The sequence below is a fragment of the Papaver somniferum genome, chromosome 3 (genome assembly GCF_003573695.1).
Source record: "Papaver somniferum cultivar HN1 chromosome 3, ASM357369v1, whole genome shotgun sequence".
NCBI classification, from domain to species: Eukaryota; Viridiplantae; Streptophyta; class Magnoliopsida; order Ranunculales; family Papaveraceae; genus Papaver; species Papaver somniferum.
The window spans coordinates 177,055,910-177,073,388 of NC_039360.1; the positions used below are offsets into that span (position 1 = coordinate 177,055,910).

At 37.4% G+C, this 17,479-nt stretch overlaps 3 protein-coding genes across 3 annotated transcripts; all 3 read left to right on the plus strand.

The window, feature by feature from the left end:
* Window positions 1-1,050: 1,050 nt before the first annotated feature.
* LOC113358115 (FIP1[V]-like protein) lies at window positions 1,051-8,383 on the plus strand. Its single transcript, XM_026601637.1, has 9 exons — window positions 1,051-1,774; window positions 2,350-2,498; window positions 2,676-2,802; window positions 2,944-2,994; window positions 3,104-3,196; window positions 3,297-3,398; window positions 3,479-3,663; window positions 3,760-5,764; window positions 7,422-8,383. The coding sequence occupies exons 1-9, from the start codon at window positions 1,310-1,312 to the stop codon at window positions 8,010-8,012; spliced, it is 3,768 nt and encodes a 1,255-aa protein (XP_026457422.1). The 5' UTR covers window positions 1,051-1,309; the 3' UTR covers window positions 8,013-8,383.
* A 431-nt stretch (window positions 8,384-8,814) lies between these two features.
* LOC113358116 (protein high chlorophyll fluorescent 107-like) lies at window positions 8,815-12,279 on the plus strand. The gene is made up of 8 exons (XM_026601638.1): window positions 8,815-9,462; window positions 9,547-9,690; window positions 10,033-10,338; window positions 10,447-10,506; window positions 10,664-10,909; window positions 11,195-11,305; window positions 11,428-11,604; window positions 11,691-12,279. The coding sequence occupies exons 1-8, from the start codon at window positions 8,857-8,859 to the stop codon at window positions 12,096-12,098; spliced, it is 2,058 nt and encodes a 685-aa protein (XP_026457423.1). The 5' UTR covers window positions 8,815-8,856; the 3' UTR covers window positions 12,099-12,279.
* Window positions 12,280-15,045: 2,766 nt separating this feature from the next.
* On the plus strand, window positions 15,046-16,477 carry LOC113360376. The gene is made up of 4 exons (XM_026603889.1): window positions 15,046-15,144; window positions 15,233-15,277; window positions 15,365-15,854; window positions 16,455-16,477. Exons 1-4 carry the CDS (start codon window positions 15,046-15,048, stop codon window positions 16,475-16,477), a joined length of 657 nt encoding a protein of 218 aa, XP_026459674.1.
* Window positions 16,478-17,479: the final 1,002 nt, after the last annotated feature.

Genomic DNA, 17,479 nt, shown 5'->3' on the forward strand with positions numbered 1-17,479 from the left:
GATTCAATAAAAAATGAGAGAAATCTTACTGATGTTTAGATCTTTTCTCATACGACGATTTCATTTCTGCTGCTGTTGAAGATCTTCTTAATTCCATTGTTGAATCTGGATAAAAAGTAAGTAATTAGGGTTAAAACGACATTGAAGATCTTCGATTGATTAAAAAAAAATCAGGTTCTTCTTCTTCTCATATCTGAACAAAATCAATCAAAATAAAAATCAAAAACCTGATCGAACTAAGAAAAGTAAGAATGATGAACCTAATGAAAAACCTAATCGGAAATGATTTCTGCTGCTTCGAATCGACTGAAACCTAGATTCGATTCAAAATCTTCAAAAAAACCAGTCGATCCAACGAAAACCTAACCTGATGCAGCTTAAAAACCAACTAAAACCTAGATTCAAATGAAATCGATTGAATGATTGATTCATATTTGAAGATTAACTGACGATCAGCTGCAAAAACTACTGGAACGATTCGTCTTCTTCTTCTTCTTCACAGATCTGAAATGCTGGAGCTGAGAGAGAAAGAGATGGAGAAGAGAGAGAAAGAGAATAAAGAAATGAAATATCTTCTGATATATTCCTCTTGTATATATACTAAAAGGTAGTGTTGCCATTATTAAAATTCATAATAACTAATTATGGGCCAGATCTGAAGAAAATTTGATATTTTGGGCCTAGTAATATTATTTTCTGAAAGTATGGAGTTGACAATGTATGATCCATTTAGTGGGGCTTCTATATATTGAACCCATACAATAAAGGATTCTAGTATTTTTTTCATAAGTTGAAAAGGGTATTTTTCAAGGAGTATCATATTAGGGGCATATAAATATTCCCTATTTATTAATCACTCATATCTGTTTCGGGCACGCTAAATTAGGACTTGAACCCATCTTTTTCAACGGATTCGGTTCCGGATCCGGATCCACTGGTACCTAGAAGGAACCGGGCCCATTGAAGCTCTATATGTCGGGCCGTATCTGCACCCGTATTTGTATCATTGCTTCGCCGCATCTCCTCTATACACTCCGTATTGCCCTTTTAACCACCGCAACCAATACCAGTGTAGTACAGATAACATCGATAGACTTCATTCTTAGGGCTTTAGCATATTAGGGGTTTTAGGATTTCTCTGGATAGTCTCCGATGGCTGAGTCTAGGGTTTAGGGTTGTTGCAAAACAAAAACCTTATCAATTATTCAATCCTTTTCCCACTACTTCTCCATGAATTAAATTTCTTTTCTTTTCTCTTTTTGTTTTAAGACCTGAGTTCCTTCTGGGTTTATCTTGGTTTTACTGAAAGATGGAAGATATGGATGATGATTTTGGTGATCTCTACGCGGATGTTGAAGTTCAAGTAAGTTCAGTAATCAAACAAGTTTCAAATTCTAATAATCATTCTTTATATATAAAAGAAAAAGCTAATAACGATGAGGAAATGGAAGACATGGAAACGGATAAGGATTTAGAGGTTATGGATAATGGAAGCGATGATAGTGAGGATGAATTACATATTCTATTGAACGAAGAGGATTGCAGAAAATACCCTGTGGTGAATGATTCGAATCTGAGGGATTTGGGTATGGGTAGTGACGGGAAAGGGGGAGACGATAATGATAATGAATTGGTAGTTGGTACCGAAAATGATAGAAGGGTTGCTGAAAAGTTTGATGGAGGAGCAGAACAGAATTTTGCTGGTCAGAGTGTTGCTGAAAGAGGAAATGGAATCAAGAGTAGTTATGCCGGGACTCAGTATTCACCGTATAAGGTATGAAAACATGCTTATTCTTAACATACAAATGTTGGTGCTGCTTTTTATCGGTCAGGGGAGTCAGGATTGTGCTGGTGGGAGCATAAAAGGATTGAGAGGGCAATGACTCCATTGACTGATGCTGGTTTAGCCACTGGTTGTTGATGCACATATTATAGACTTGGGAAAATCCCCCCTGGCTTATGGTGGCTGCTCCACTGCTAGGCAATGTAGGATATGTTTACTTGAGTTTAATTTTTCGAAGCGGGCGTCATATGGGTGTGTTATAGCTACCTTAAGACTGATTGTTGTTTTTCTGAGTTCTCTCTTAATTTGCATCGAAGCAACTAATAAAAAAATGAGTCTTTTTGAAAGTTGATAGAGTTACAAAGTGTGTAAGCAATATTGAATGTTACACCACGTGAAAGTACATTGTTTACTTTGTCAATTGTGATCCATAATAAGTGATGAAGAGAATTACATTATGTATTTGATGTATGTGAAATGAAGTGTTTTGGGAGAGGAAGTTTTTCTATGTTTTATGTTTTTGTTTATTTGGTAACTGAAACTGATATTGAAGGTGCTCCTTATAGTATGTTAGGCCCAACGGGACATTATTTCCAAGTAACAATGCGAAAAGCAGTGGAGCTGGGACTGCAGGTTCTTTCTCTTCAGCACCAGGGTCGAGTATGGCACTACCAATAGTTTCCCAGGGATGTGAATTCTCTCTTCCCCGATATAGGTGAGTTTACTTCTATGTGTTGGAGATAAACTTAGTCTTTGTGAAAAGCTGGTCTATTCTGTTTCATATGGTCAATGCGAAGAAATCGTCTTCTTTTATTTATTTATTTTCTCCTTGACATTGGAACTATAACATAAATGGTCATAATGTTGGAGGCATGTTTGATGTTTTGCGCAGGACTATATTTGATGTAAATGTTGAAACGTTTGAAAGGAAACCGTGGAGGTACCCTGGAGTAGATATAACCAATTTCTTTAACTTCGGTTTGGATGAGGAAAGTTGGAAAGACTACTGCAACCAACTGGTATTTGAACTATATGTGCTTTTTATCTGTCAGCTTTTTTCGTTGTCTAGGTGCCAAAGGGTATATACCAGTGGGTGTCCCTGGTATATTCATCAAATAATCTATGGAAAACATTAACTATTTTGTTTACTTTTGTCCCAGGAGCATTTCCGTCAGCAAGCTGCCAAAGTTCCTGTACGTGGGCATAACCAGGTAGGTTTAGTTACAGTAATGCGAGAATTGGCTTTTGTGCAGCATCCAGTTGTACAAGTTTCAATGTCTGTCACCCTTGGGTTCTAACATGTTTTTGTTGTTTTTACAGTCACATGGCAATGAATATGTCCATGAATCAAAAGCTGTTGTTGGGGACGTCAACTCACGAAATGCTAATGGGGGTGTTAGACAGCTGGACGCAGTGCGTAATAATTTCCTATAAGCCTTCTAGTCTTCTTTTAAAATGAACCAGTAATCCCTTGATTGCATTCTGATATCACTTTATTTGGTATACTATCTAGCCAAAAGGCAGAGCAATTCAAGTTGAAGGTGGCATCGGTGAACGTCAACCAACTATGGACATAATGCGATCGCAGGACCGAGATTCTGGTGTTGTAATACAGGTACATAAACATTATGAGTTGTCTGACGAGTTTTCTCGGCAATTACCCATGCCTGCATTACTAACTGAGTGATGGTCCAGATCCCTATGCAGGATTCGAAGGAGTTATCCCCAAGTTCATTCAAGGAAGAAGCGAGTAATTCTATGGAGGACGGATCTGATAATGGAGGTTCTGGTTTGGATGATTGCAGAGATGGGCACCTGGCAGAAGTTACGGAAGCATATGGGAGAAGTCGTGATGTTAAAAATACTGGATCTATGAGAAGGTTAGCAATGTTGTCTTTGGCTTCTGGGATTGCGAATCTGTAGGTTGTCTTGTGCATTATTCTGACAATAATTATATGTTGTACTGATCTGATTAGGCTGTCTGTGCGTCCACTGTGTTCTGACCATGATGGTCAGCGAAATGAGATCCTTGATGCTGACGGGTGTCATCTCTCAAGGGTGAGAGGATGTGTTTCTGAGGAAGTGACTGAAGCTAAGAAAAATACCAAGGAGGCCAAGGAAGGGGTTAGCAAGGATCCTATTAAAACAGAAGCATGTGTATTGGAAGCTGAACCATCACTTAATGATCATATCTTATGCTCATTGGACTTCGATAGCCAATCAGAGGCATCTGAGGATGGAGATGACATCGAGATGGAAGATACTAAAAATCTTGCAAAATTGCATTCTTTGAATTCAGTCACAAGGTTGTCTGGGTCAGTAGTACCTGATTTTGATCAACACAAGGAGTCCAGAAGTAATGAAAGTAAACCAAGAAACAAGTATCTTCGTCCTCAAAAGGATCCAAAAACCAAGTATCTTGTGCAAGAACAGGATAACCCTCCAAGTAGGATGAAATTGCGTAGTGTGGCTGAATTGAAATATGATTCAGATGTAGATGAAGCTTCTCCTCCTTCTGGTAGAAAGGGTTGGTGTGATAGGAATCACTTGACAAAAGTCCATGCAGAGCGAAAGGTGAGGAAGATATATGATGACTTCAATGTGGAAGATATGTCTTTATACAGAGAAACCGAAATATCAATTGGTTATCGAGGTGGAAGGGTTGCCAACAAGCATGTCAGAAGTTCTATTTCTGGAATAATTGAGAGGAAAGTATACCCACACGCAAGAGATGAATTCAATCCATGTATTAGAAGGCGCTATGACGAAAGTGATGATCTTTTAAACAAAAGACATGCAGGTAGAGGAAATGTAGTGGAAAGAGAGCTCCACCTCCGTGAAAAAAGAAACAACAACAGAGGAATTGGTGGTATCAACCATGAGGAGCATATGCAGTCATTACCAGAGCGTTCCTCTCCGTACAGAGTTAAGGAAAGAAGAGATTACCGGCAGATCACGGAAAGGGATGGGGAAAATAGGTTCAGAAAGGGAATGGAAATTGATGATTTCGCATTTGCACATAGGTACGAAGAAGAAATCTATCAAGAAGATTATATCAGACATGCATCATATGAAGATAGAGAAAGAGACTATATTCACAGAAAGTATGACAGAGATGGACCCTACATTGCAAGGGAAATAGAGAGATGCCGCCAGAGGGAGAGATATAGTGGTGGTGCATGTTTTGATTTGATTAAGTCACGGGACTATAGAGGAGGCGTTGATGAGCACTGGAGATATTCAGATCACGAGTTTTCTCCCCCATATTCTCGTAGAAAATCTCGCATTTTAAAGGATAGAAGTTATCATGAAGCTACATCACCAGAAAAGGATCTGTCTGACTCAAGGAGATCAGATGGAAGATGTGTAGATAATTGGAGACACACACACGATGAGAAACATAGAGACAGTGGTTGGTTTGGTCCGAACCTGAACGAATACAAACATACTGATAGAGCAATGTATTCTGATGATCCTGTTCATAGTGACAGAAGAAGACACATATGGAAATATAATTCAGCCATGGATAACTCAACTTCTAGAGAACAAAGCCGAGGCAGATTTCATGACGAAGAAGCATCCTTTTATACAGAAATGAGCTTGAGGGATGAGTATATTCATGTTAATCATGACTTCTCCCGCGGTGAGATGCTTGATGATCAGGATCGGTATGAGAGGGATAGAAGAATATTCAGAAGGGAAGAAAGTAGAGATTTTGGAATAAGTGATGAAGCAGTGCTGAGGTACAGAAACTCAGTTGACTTGCGCGAAGAAAGTAGAGATCTTAGAATTTATGATGAACAAGCAGTGCTGCGGTATAGAGACTTCTCTTGTGATGAGATGCTTAATGATCAGGATCGATATGAAAGGGATAGAAGAATAGTCATAAGGGAAGAAAGTAGAGATTTTGGAGATACTGATGAAGCAGTGCTGAGGTACAGAGACTCAGTTGACTTGCATATAGTTGGTTGGAAAGGAAAGGTAAACTTGGAGAAACTGAGGTTTATACCTTATATTGCTGTACTCTCAAATATGAATGCCCCTTTCAACTCGTTGAATGGGTTTTCTTTTCACTTCTTTATTGAAGCAATTGCTATGCATGTCTTAGTGAATTTCTTTATATTATATAAAAGTAGATATAGATGTATATATGTCTTTTCCTTATCGAAGTTCTTAGGCAACATGCGATGTGTCTGCTCATTTCAAGAATTTCCCTTACTTTCTGCTGTCTAAGAAATGCAGGCTTTAGAATGAAAGGCAAGTGAAGCTCAGTATCTGTTGTAAGTAAATGAAAATGCCATGCACATCATCTAAAGTTTTAGTTGCTTAGTTCAAATTAGTTCTCATATGTCCGGGAAATGGCTACCGTCTCCTTATCACTTCTAGGTGCAGCATTACCCTGCAGGAGCTTTTTACGTTTATAGAGGCAAACCATTTGTTACCACGTATACTAATTGCTGTCACTTCTACATATTCTGGTTCTCTAAGTCCATTACATGCTTCTGATGCAGTTCCTCCGTGAAAAAAATCATAATCAACACTTGATGAATAATGCTCGTTTATCTTCAAACTCGACTTGATTAGGTCTTGGAATGTTTGCATACTCAATTTTTCGTATACCGTAGATCTTGTCCTTATTTTAGTCTTCACAAATCGTTGTTCCTCTTGTACAGCTTAATTTAATTTTATCTTGATTTTTGTCCCAAAAATCATTTCGTTATTGCTGCTGAGAATAGGGCAAGAAGACATGATTATGTGAGATGCACTTGTGTAGAAACTATTAAGAGTTATGTTGTGTGTGTACTGTGGAACCACCTTTCGAAGTACATCTGTATACTGTTGCTTCTCTTCACATATAATATTTTTTCTATATTGCACCTAATTTACAGTTAGTACCTGTAGTGTTTTTATAGATGCAGCTTGACTCATGTTAATATCAGTTCAGTTTTATTTTTCTAGAGGTCGTACTCTACACCATTCCTGTCTTGTTTTCTTGCAGTATTGTTAAGTTCCAATTTTTTTACTTCATCATGAATGATCAGGTAGTGTGCGGGGTCAACCTCTTTAACAGTTCATATCCTGCATGGGTGTCAACAGTTCCCACCGGTTGTGCTTTTGGAATGCTTCCTTTTTCTCTTCTCTATTTTCTTATAATCTTACTAACAATGACTTTCTTATATCAGGAACCTTTACCTTTTTTTATACATCTATGCAGTAGGTGGTGTTGCATATGTTGTTTTATGGCGGACAAGTTTAATGATTCTTCTTCTTCTTTTTTTTTTTTTTTTTTTTTTTTTTTTGCCATTGTTCGAGTATGGTATATTATGGGCTGTATAATCTGCCACCGAAAGTATTGATACTGTTTGACTATGTTACTCTATCCTGAAGTGCTCTTGCCTCTGCTCTGAGAAAAATCTATTTAGTGTTTAATTTCAGTTAATGTCAAAAATCATGGGGCAGTAATGGCCATATCTTGCATTTAGTAGTGAGGCTTCTCTTCATATTCTTCTCTTGTTTAGTGTCAATCAGTTATATATTTTTACTTGCCGACTGTTTTCTGTTAATTTAATAAATTGTTTTGTTAGATTGATTGAATGACGATCTTCATTTTCTTAATGGCAATGTCAACTTTCTGCAGTTATCTGGAAGGAACACCAAACCTATGGCTCCCTGGATCAATAGCATCAGGAAAGACAGCATTGACCATGAAATTGACAAGGAGCAGAGAAGCTACAGAAATCCCAACAGGCAACACCAAGGAAAATTTGTTTCGCGGCACTTCCAAAAAGTCGAAAGTAATTATCCCGGTCAATTAAATACAAAGACAGAAAGATTGGACCAATCTCATTTAGAGCACCATGCGAGTAAAGGTAATGAGAAGTTGATAGAGAGCCGTCCAGTTAATCACCGTCGCGATGCTTCTTCGGTGCTTGCGGAAGGACGACGGGTAGAAGATGGACATTCAGAAATTCCGAAGGAGAGAGTGTCAACTGGTGATGCAAAGAAGAAACTGTTGGATTCGGAGGATTCCACGAAATATGATAACCAGCGCATTCTTCAGACACTAGCAAAGATGGAAAAGCGGAGGGAGCGCTTCAAGGAGTTGAGCACTGCGAAAAAGGAGCTTGACATAAATCCAGTGCCTCAATCTGATGTTAAGTTGGTTGAAGCAGGAACAGAAGTTAAGCAGGAGAGACCAGCGCGAAAGAGGCGTTGGGGTGGTAACTAAGCCTTCTTCTTAGATAACTCTCGGGTATTGAGATCTGTCAGAACCTGCTCTTATGTTTTGTTCCATCAGAACTCATTTAGTGCAGTCGAGCCATTTAGTAGGGTCATATAGTCTAGGCAGAAATTCAAAGCAGAAAGAAACTCCATTTAATTTCAAGAGTCCCTAAATTACCGTCGATATAATAAAGTAGAATGTTCTCAGTGGATTTAGAAAATTTTGCACTTCTCAAGTTTTCTTACATCCTGTCAAACAGGTAGTCCCTTTCTCCCTGATGTTTATAACACTTGAATAATGTTCATATGTCCAGAGTTCCATATACCATGTATTCTTGGTTCTACTATTAGTTTCAATTCTTGGTGAATATACTCACAGGTAACGGGGTTTTTATTTGCATTGATCCCTCAAGGTCTTTTGTGAAGCTGTTACCAGTATATGTTGAAACTAAATCAGGTTTAAAATTGTGGTCACTTGGCAGCTATTTTCAGCTGTCTGACATGGGCTTCAGTAATGTACAGAGTCTACAGATTTCCCTATTTCAGCTATTAATGGCAGTTGTGGAATTTCTTACATTCTCAGGGTTTATCATTTGTGGGTGACCCATTCTGTCAGCTTTTGAGATTCTTTTCACATTCTAACCAATCACAAACATTCACGTGTCAAAAAGGTATCCTCTTAGGATTTGAGGTCAAGAGGGTCAAGCATACCTACTATAAGAACCTACGTGGTTCTCCCTTAACCAATTGACAATGTAATATTCAATTACATTAATACCCTTCTAGTTTTATCCGTTAATAGAACTCAGTTTTGAAAGAGAATGAAATTGTAAAGCGAGAAAAAGAGAAAAATGCAGCTCTACTCTTCATCTCCAAACCCGAAATTCACACTACTTCCCTTGTCAAGCTCTTGCAACACCAATTCTAATCCATCAAGGTTTCATTTAGTATCAATTCCATACCCAAAAATCCTTAATTCGTCATCTTCACATGTCAAACTCCCACCTTGTTTCTCTAAAGAACCATCACTTGATGAGAAACAACTACTTTGTAATGATTCCGACGATGAGTATGAAGAGTCTAAAGAAGATGACACAATCAAGAAAGAACTACTTACAGTTCGTAAACCAGTAATGGAGTTTCCAGTGGAGGAAGAAGAAGAAGAAGAAGCTAACAATGATGATTCTTCATTGAGTAAGAAGACCAACGAAGATGAAGTTGAAGTGAAAGAAGAAGTAGAAGAAGACAAGTTTGCTTTATCGTCTACTTCTTCGGGTACAATCGATGCGGGTCTTTCCGAGTTCGCCAAGAAAATGCCGATATTTGAACCAGAGATTAGAGTACAATTGACTTCAGGAAAAAAGCCACTTGGGATAAATTTGGAATTAGCATTGTATAGAGCCAAGGTATTAGCGAGAAATTTTAAGTTCCAAGAAGCAACAGAAATTCTTCAGAAGGTGTGCGTTTTATTGTATGATTGAGAATTTTGCTTTATTGGTGTTGTTTATGGCTTGTGTGTTAAATTTTGCAATGTTTTTCAGTGTATATCATTTTGGCCGGAGGATGGGCGGATTTATGTTGCTCTTGGCAAGGTTTTAAGTAAGCAATCAAAAACCGATGAAGCGAGGATAACATATGAGAAAGGTTGCCAAGCTACACAAGGAGAGAATCCGTACATATGGCAGGTGGTTCTAACTAGATTATGTGCATTTGCTTTCAAATTTTCCTTTAGTTTCTTCCGTTCATTATTGGGATAGAAAACCTAGCTATTGGATTGAAGACCCGTGGTGAAAATAAGAGTAGTGTCAAAACAATTAGAATATTCATTGATTTTGGGTGAGGAGTATGTGTGGATCATGATTGCAATTGTTATAAACCTGACTTCATGCTTTTTCAGTGAGTTGTTTTAGCCTTTTAGGTAGACAGTATGAGATTAGGAGCACTTCTTTGCCTATCATAGTAAATTATTTCCCTTCTCAAATTTGGACATATAAGCTTTTTGTGCTGATATCTATTTCAAAATGCAGTGTTGGGCTGTATTAGAAAGTAAGATGGGAAATGTAAGGAAAGCAAGAGAGCTATTCGATGCTGCTACAGTTGCCGATAAGAAGCACGTTGCAGCTTGGCATGGATGGGCAGTTTTGGAGCTCAAACAAGGAAATATCAATAAGGCTAGAAACCTTCTTGGTAAAGGTATAAAGTACTGTGGCGGAAATGAATACATATATCAGACACTTGCTTTACTTGAAGCTAAAGCAAATCGTATCGAGCAGGCTCGCTACTTATTCAAGCAGGCTACTAACTGCAACCCGAAGAGCTGTGCCAGTTGGCTCGTAAGTTTCGTTTTGAAGAACTTCCTCACTTAATGGCTTCTATTCTGTTTCAAAAATATGTTTGTTGATGAAGGCTTTTCTGGTGAATTTTCAATTCGTCTTAATCAGGCGTGGGCACAATTGGAGATGCAGCGGGAGAACAACCGCACTGCCAGGCAGCTATTTGAGGTTTCATTCCCCTTTAATTCTCGTATGTTAATAAATTGAGGGGGTTCCTCGGCAGACTTATGAAGAACATTACAAGGACGAAAATATAAAAAGGCGGAAAGATTTAGTATCATGAGTTTGTAATAACATGAACTGCATTATTCGTATATTTGTGCAGAAAGCAGTACAGGCTAGTCCAAAGAACAGGTTTGCATGGCATGTTTGGGGAATCTTTGAGGCCAATCTGGGTGATATTGAGATGGGAAGGAAACTCCTAAAAATAGGCCATGCGCTGAATCCAAGAGATCCTGTTCTCCTTCAGTCTCTCGCCTTACTGGAATACAAATACTCAACTGCTAATCTTGCTCGAGTACTATTCAGGAGAGCATCCGAACTGGACCAGCGGCATCAACCAGTGTGGATTGTAAGAGATCTTCCCTCAAGATACATGCATACACAGTATTAGTATAGTTCATTGTTTTAAGAGTGAGCGAATGCACAACATACCAATAAAGCAAATTCTTGGCCAATAACAGCACCACGATCTAACTCTCATCCGGACAACAGTTATGTCAATTCTGCATGTTATCCTCACCACTTGTTTCTTTCAGGATGCGAATTATTGTATGCTATATTACTCTGATCTATAAATGTGTTTCAGCATCATTCAATCCACCATATACTGATTTTAAACATTGAACTGCTTCAGGCTTGGGGATGGATGGAATGGAAAGAAGGGAACATTTCAAAAGCTAGGGAACTTTACCAAAGAGCACTGTCAATCGACTCAACCACTGAAAGTGCTGCTCGATGTCTTCAGGTACGGACCATTTTCTTTGAGGGTCATGTGGTTATCGAATATGGCTTTGCTTTCGGTCTTCATTTTGCGTAAGCGTACTTCTACTAATATTTCTCTTGCTTTTTGCCATTGTTACATTATAGGCCTGGGGTGTATTAGAACAAAGGATTGGTAATATGTCTGCCGCTAGGAGATTATTTAGGTCCTCGCTGAACATAAACTCTCAGAGCTATGTGACATGGATGACATGGGCAGCACTTGAAGAGGATCAGGGTAATTTTATACGTGCTGAGGAAATTCGAGACCTCTATTTTCAGCAGGTAAGCGAATGAACTGACTGTTAATTACATACAACCTCTCGTTCTGATTCTAGTTTTTGAATTCTTAACATTCAACAAATTTACAGCGTACGGAAGTCGTTGACGATGCTTCGTGGGTTATGGGATTCATGGACATCATTGATCCGACACTAGACAGGATAAAGAGATTCCTGAACTTAGAAAACTCACAAATCCAAGAAATGGATTCTGTGAGAAACATGGTTCGAACTAATAGGAACAACATTGACGATGAAGATTTTGTTGATACTTCTTCCTCAAGTAGTCTTCCAGACCTCAAGAATGAAGAAGAGAGATCTGATGCCAGTACTCCAAGTAGTTTTGATTTGGATGGTTTCATAAAAAGAAAGTTATCTCTAGATGTGTCAAGATTGGATTTTCAGATAGAAGCAAGCAGGACAATGGCTCCAACTAGAGCTAACTATTCCAGAAACATATGGAGACCTGAAAAAAAATCATTGTTACGTCAACCTTAATCTTGATAAGCTCCAATACGAGATTGTTACAATGCTCATTCGTCATCCACATACTGTATGGCGAACGCCTATTTGGATCGTCACAATTGTCATTTAAGAACCCAAAACACTACTTATGTAACATCAACATGTAAATAATTTCAGACGGTATTCCTTTCTTAAGCTTTTCGTATTGGGAGTCGCTGAGTAAATGATACAGTATCCATAGCTCAAAATCAAACTGTTGGTTGGGAGACTAAATACAGTTTTCATTTGGGTTAGACACCATTGAGGTTGTACTTTCTAATCCAAGACGGATTAGTGAGGCGATGCACGGGACGACACATGTCACATGTCGCACTTTACACTTTCTCTTCTCTTTTTTTTTTTCTTTTTTTTGGTTAACACTCTTTCTTTTCTCTACCAAGAAGGTTGAATTCCCAATCACAACGCACACGTTTAATAGCAAGTCACAATATAGCTTTCCTCGTATAGAAAAGAAGGCTATTATTGGGGCGTCACATTCCATTAGAAGAGCTTCACCTAATAGGACAAAAAAGAGTCATCCAGAAGTGATATCAAAAACTCCTTATCTCAAATAATTTTGTAGTGACCGAACAACCCTTTAATTAATTTTAATTTAATTAATTTCTATGGTTGGAATCAATGTAAACCTGGACGTAAAACCAATTTCTATGGTTGGAATTAATCCAAACCTAGACGTAAAATCAATTTCTACAGTTGGAATTAAAAGGAACCTGGACGAAAAACTACATGCAAATAAAATTCTACGGTTTAATCCAAATCTGGGCGTAAAATCAATTTCTACGGTTGGAATCAATCCAAACTTGGACGTAAAACCGATTTCTACGGTTGGAATCAATCCAAACCTGGACGTAAAATCAATTTCTACGGTTGGAATTAAAAGGAATCTGGATGTAAAACTACATGCAAATAAAATTCTACGGTTTAATCCAAACCTGGGCGTAAAATCAATTTCTACGGTTGGAATCAATCCAAACGTGGACGTAAAACCAATTTCTACGGTTGGAATCAATCCAAACCTGGACGTAAAGTCAATTTCTACTGTTGGAACTAAAAGGAAGCTGGACGTAAAACTACATGCAAATAAAATTCTACGGGCTTCATAAACTAAAATTACGTCTAGAAAAGAAGCACCGAACCTAGACGTAGCACTAGCAGAAACGTTACTGAAACCCTAATTTTACTTCAATTTCATTCAATCTAACCTATTTTAAGCACAAAAACGAGTAAACAAAGATGGGTTTGTTCGATTATTACCTTACATACACCATGGGTTTGTTCGATGATATGAATTCAAATGGATTTATCGTTGAAGAGGATGAAGAGAAAAAGGAGAGGAAGAAGAAGAGCAATTGAAATGTGAAGAATGAAGAATATAAATTAGGTTTTGTTTATGTTTTTAAGTTTTAGTTTTAATTTAAGGGTAGTTTGGACAGTTGTTATTGAATCAAAAGTACCCCATAACCAGACTTTTGGTCATTAAATATCCAAGTGAAATCCCTCTATTGGATAGTGAGGCCCCAGTAATAGCCTTCATAAAAAAAGGGCAGACTGTTTAGTAACCAAATGGGGGTCTTCCATATTTTTTCAAAGTAATGTTCTAAAGTTTTATGCCGTTCCAATTGTAGTTAATTTTCCTTTTGAATCTGACAATTTTTTTTCCTGACCGGTGATTACATGGGAAACGCATTTTACCTTCCACCATTAGACTTGTTCGAACGACCACGTGATCCTCCCACATTAACTAAAACTAGAAGGCTATTATTGGGGCGTCACATTCCATCAGAGGAGCGTCACCTAATAGGACAAAAACGGGTCACCCATAAATAATATCAAAAAACCCTTATCTAAAATAATTTTGTAATGACTAAACAACCCTTATTTAGTTAATTTTAATTTAATTTAATTAGATAAAAATTAAATTAATGAATTTCATTGTATACTTGGTGAATTCTGGGACAAAGTTTTTGTGGGAAGAAAAACTGGCCATAAAATAAACTTATACGGTTGGAAATAATCCAAACCTGGACGTAAAATCACTTCTAGGGTTGGAAACAATCCAAACCTGGACGTAAAATCACTTCTACGGTTGGAATTAAAAGAAAACTGGACATAAAATAAGATTCTATGGTTGGAATTAAAAGGAACCTGGACGTAAAATGAGCTTCTACGGTTGGAACTAATTCAAACCTGGACGTAAAACTACATGCAAATAAAATTCTACGGTTGGAATTAATCCAAACCGGGACGTAAAATCACTTCTACGGTTGGAAATAATTTAGACCTGGACGTAAAATCACTTTTACGGTTGGAACTAAAAGAAAACTGGACGTAAAATCGGATTCTACGTTTGGAATTAAAAGAAACCTGGACGTAAAATGAGCTTCTACGGTTGGAACTAATCCCAACCTGGACGTAAAACTACATGAAAATAAAATTGTACGGTTGGAATTAATCCAAACCTGGACGTGAAATCACCTACGATTTTTAAGTTTTTATTTTAGTTAAAGGGTAATCTAGATATTTTGTATATGTGTTAGGATATCCCACAACCATTTTTTTGGACATTAAGAATCCAAATGAAGCCCCTCTATTGAAGTGTGACGCCCAATAATAATAATAATAGCCTTAAACTAACTTCATCAGGCAGAAAAGTTGAACAGAAAATGATGTACTTCACTATAGGCGTGTTTGCTGAATATCTGATCTTAGTTTCTGGTCATCAATGAAAAAACAAAAAAAGCATCAGACATTTTATTAATTTAAGCATAAAACACCGAGGACAATTAGTCACTCCAAGCTAAATTCCATTTCTTCTCGTCCACGATCACTTGTACTATATCACCTCAGAAGCTCAGACACAAGTCCAGAGGTTCAACCTTCCAAACAAAAAAATAAGGAAAGGGAAAAACCAGAGAAGAAAATGAGAGTGGAACAGCGATTTGTTACCCTAGAAAATTACATCTCCTTACTCCAAAATCAAGATGAACAAGATCAAATCACCATTAAACACTTGAATCAGGTTAGTATTTATTATTTGATTTCTCTCTATCAAACTTTGTTTTGGTTCTCCCATTACTAATTTTTCTTCTTGATTTTTTTTTTTTCAGATTCTTGAGATGCATGGATTTTATAAAATTTATAAACAACAAAAGGTAAACAAATTACCGTATCTATCTTCTAGTGATGATTTCATCATCAGCTGTAGTAAATATTAGTTTTGTATATTTTGTTTTGCAGAGGTTTTAGTGGATGCTGTAAACAGCATAGAAGTGCTATTGAATCCATTTCGTTCAACAATCAGTGAAAAGATATCACCAGCTTCACTTACAAAAGAAGAAATTGTGAATGCTCTCTCAATTTTAGATTGGAAAGATTGTGCAGTACAACGTATTGAAAGCGTAGTAGTAAATACTACTTCAGCTTCGGAGTGTTTGGCTAAATCCCCCAGTGAAAATCATGGTATGGATAAGAGCTTTACACCAGAGGTAAAGAAAAAGAGAAGTTACACAAAGAAGAAGGATAAGAAGGAAAAGGGTCAGTCGGAATCAGGGTTTTCAACACCAGAGAAAGAACACGAGAGAAGATATAGAAAGAAGGAGAACAAGGAGAAGGGTTCGTTGGAATCATGGTTCGCAGCATCATGGGGTTCTAAGAAGACTAGGTACAACTCTAATGAACCACCTACCGATTTTAGTTCTATTCCGCTTCTTGAATCCCTTGTGGCTAAGGGTGCACAGGAACCGAGCCGGACCGACGGACCGTCCCGGAACCGGTGGAACCGTACCTGGTTTTGTACCGAACCGAGGAACGGGGTACAGGTACCGGTCCTAAAAATAGGAACCGAGGCTAGGGAGGTACAGGTACACGGCCCTGGCCTAGTCCCGTACCGAACCGTACCGTCTGTACCGATTGATTGTAGCCGTCAGATTTAGGGGATGATAGATCAATAATAACCGTTGGATTAAGTGGTGGTATATAAGCAAACATTATAGGCTAGGGTTTCTAATTTCTATTCTTTCCGTCTCTCGACTCTCTCCTCTGTCTCTGAGAAGGAGAATAACTGAATAAGTGAAGAAGAAGAACTCTGTTGGATTACTCCTCTGTCTCGTTGATTGATATGAGTTTATGTCTCAGTTCTTACTAAGAGGTAATCAGATGTTGCGGATTTTCATTTTCTGTGGTGATTTATTACGAAGTTAGGTTTGTAATTTTTTGTGGTGATTCATTACGAAGATCATGTTGTATGTGGTTTCTAATTGTTTTAGTTGATTCGCCAAATCATGTTTAGTTGTTATCAGAATTTTATGATTTTGGTTTTGATTGGTCTAGATCCAGTGAACTTTGAGGATTGATTAGGTTGTTCATGAATTATTTATTTTTGGGCATTTTTGATGAATCTGAGCATTGGTTTGTATTTTTATGTATTCATTTTGATTTGAGTTGTTGGTTTGTTTTAGTTTTGAATTTTAATTGGGGTTCAACTTTTTCTTTTCTTCCTAATCTGTTCAACAGGCAATAATTGAGCTTCATAATTTGAATGACAACATTATCTGATCTTCAAGAAGGTAACATTACTTTTGTGAAGTTTTGAATCTTTTAATCTTGAAATCTATGTCTGATTATATTAGGGTTTCACTTTCACAGGGTAAGACAAAGGGAAAAGAAAGGAACTGAACTGGATTAAGTATCAATCAGATTATCTAAGGGAGTGGAGAAAGAGAAGGAAAAGGTTAGAGATTTGTTTTTGTTTTGGATTATGTTGTTCCTAATTCACTGTCTAGTGTCTAGTGCTAATTTTTGAATGGTAATGGTGCTGTTTTAGTAATTTGAGTACTTCTTTTTCTTTTTGTTAATGAAATTAGGGTGTTAGTAATTGTTCTGATTTCTGGTGTTGTCAAAGTGCATTTACTTGCAGTGATGCTCCAATTCTGTGGTTTTGTAACTTTTGTTTATAAAGTTAATATGGGTTAGGTGTTCCTACTAGTTACAATTAGCAATCTGGGATTACGATTTGGTTCATTATACTGCTGTTAGACTTTGTTGATGATGCTATATAAGTACCAAGTAGTTAACTGCAATTACATGTTAGAGCAGGACAAGAATGACAAGTAGTTAGTTCTTATGTTTCATGAATCTTCTTATGTTTCATCACCTCCATGTTTGTCTAAATAAAATGGATTTTATTGAAATGAAGAATCAATAGGTACTGAGAAGTTATCTGACTTGATCAAGTGTATGAGTGGAGTGGGTTTTCTGAATTGGGTTTATTAAATGTTGTTGAAATCTAATTTATTTGTTTTTCTTGTGCTTTTGATTAGGTGCTGAAGTGCAGATTTAAGTTCTTGGAGTTCACT

Bases quoted from the DNA above. Each gene is read 5' to 3' on its own strand.
- LOC113358115 (XM_026601637.1), top strand. From the start codon at position 1,310: ATGGAAGATATGGATGATGATTTTGGTGATCTCTACGCGGATGTTGAA. The intron at 1,775-2,349 runs GTATGAAAACAT...TGCTCCTTATAG, and splicing joins CTCAGTATTCACCGTATAAG to TATGTTAGGCCCAACGGGAC. The intron at 5,765-7,421 runs GTAAACTTGGAG...AACTTTCTGCAG, and splicing joins TAGTTGGTTGGAAAGGAAAG to TTATCTGGAAGGAACACCAA.
- LOC113358116 (XM_026601638.1), top strand. From the start codon at position 8,857: ATGCAGCTCTACTCTTCATCTCCAAACCCGAAATTCACACTACTTCCC. The intron at 9,691-10,032 runs GTGGTTCTAACT...TTCAAAATGCAG, and splicing joins AGAATCCGTACATATGGCAG to TGTTGGGCTGTATTAGAAAG. The intron at 10,507-10,663 runs GTTTCATTCCCC...ATATTTGTGCAG, and splicing joins CTGCCAGGCAGCTATTTGAG to AAAGCAGTACAGGCTAGTCC.
- LOC113360376 (XM_026603889.1), top strand. From the start codon at position 15,046: ATGAGAGTGGAACAGCGATTTGTTACCCTAGAAAATTACATCTCCTTA. The intron at 15,145-15,232 runs GTTAGTATTTAT...TTTTTTTTTCAG, and splicing joins CCATTAAACACTTGAATCAG to ATTCTTGAGATGCATGGATT. The intron at 15,855-16,454 runs GTGCACAGGAAC...TGATTGGTCTAG, and splicing joins TGAATCCCTTGTGGCTAAGG to ATCCAGTGAACTTTGAGGAT.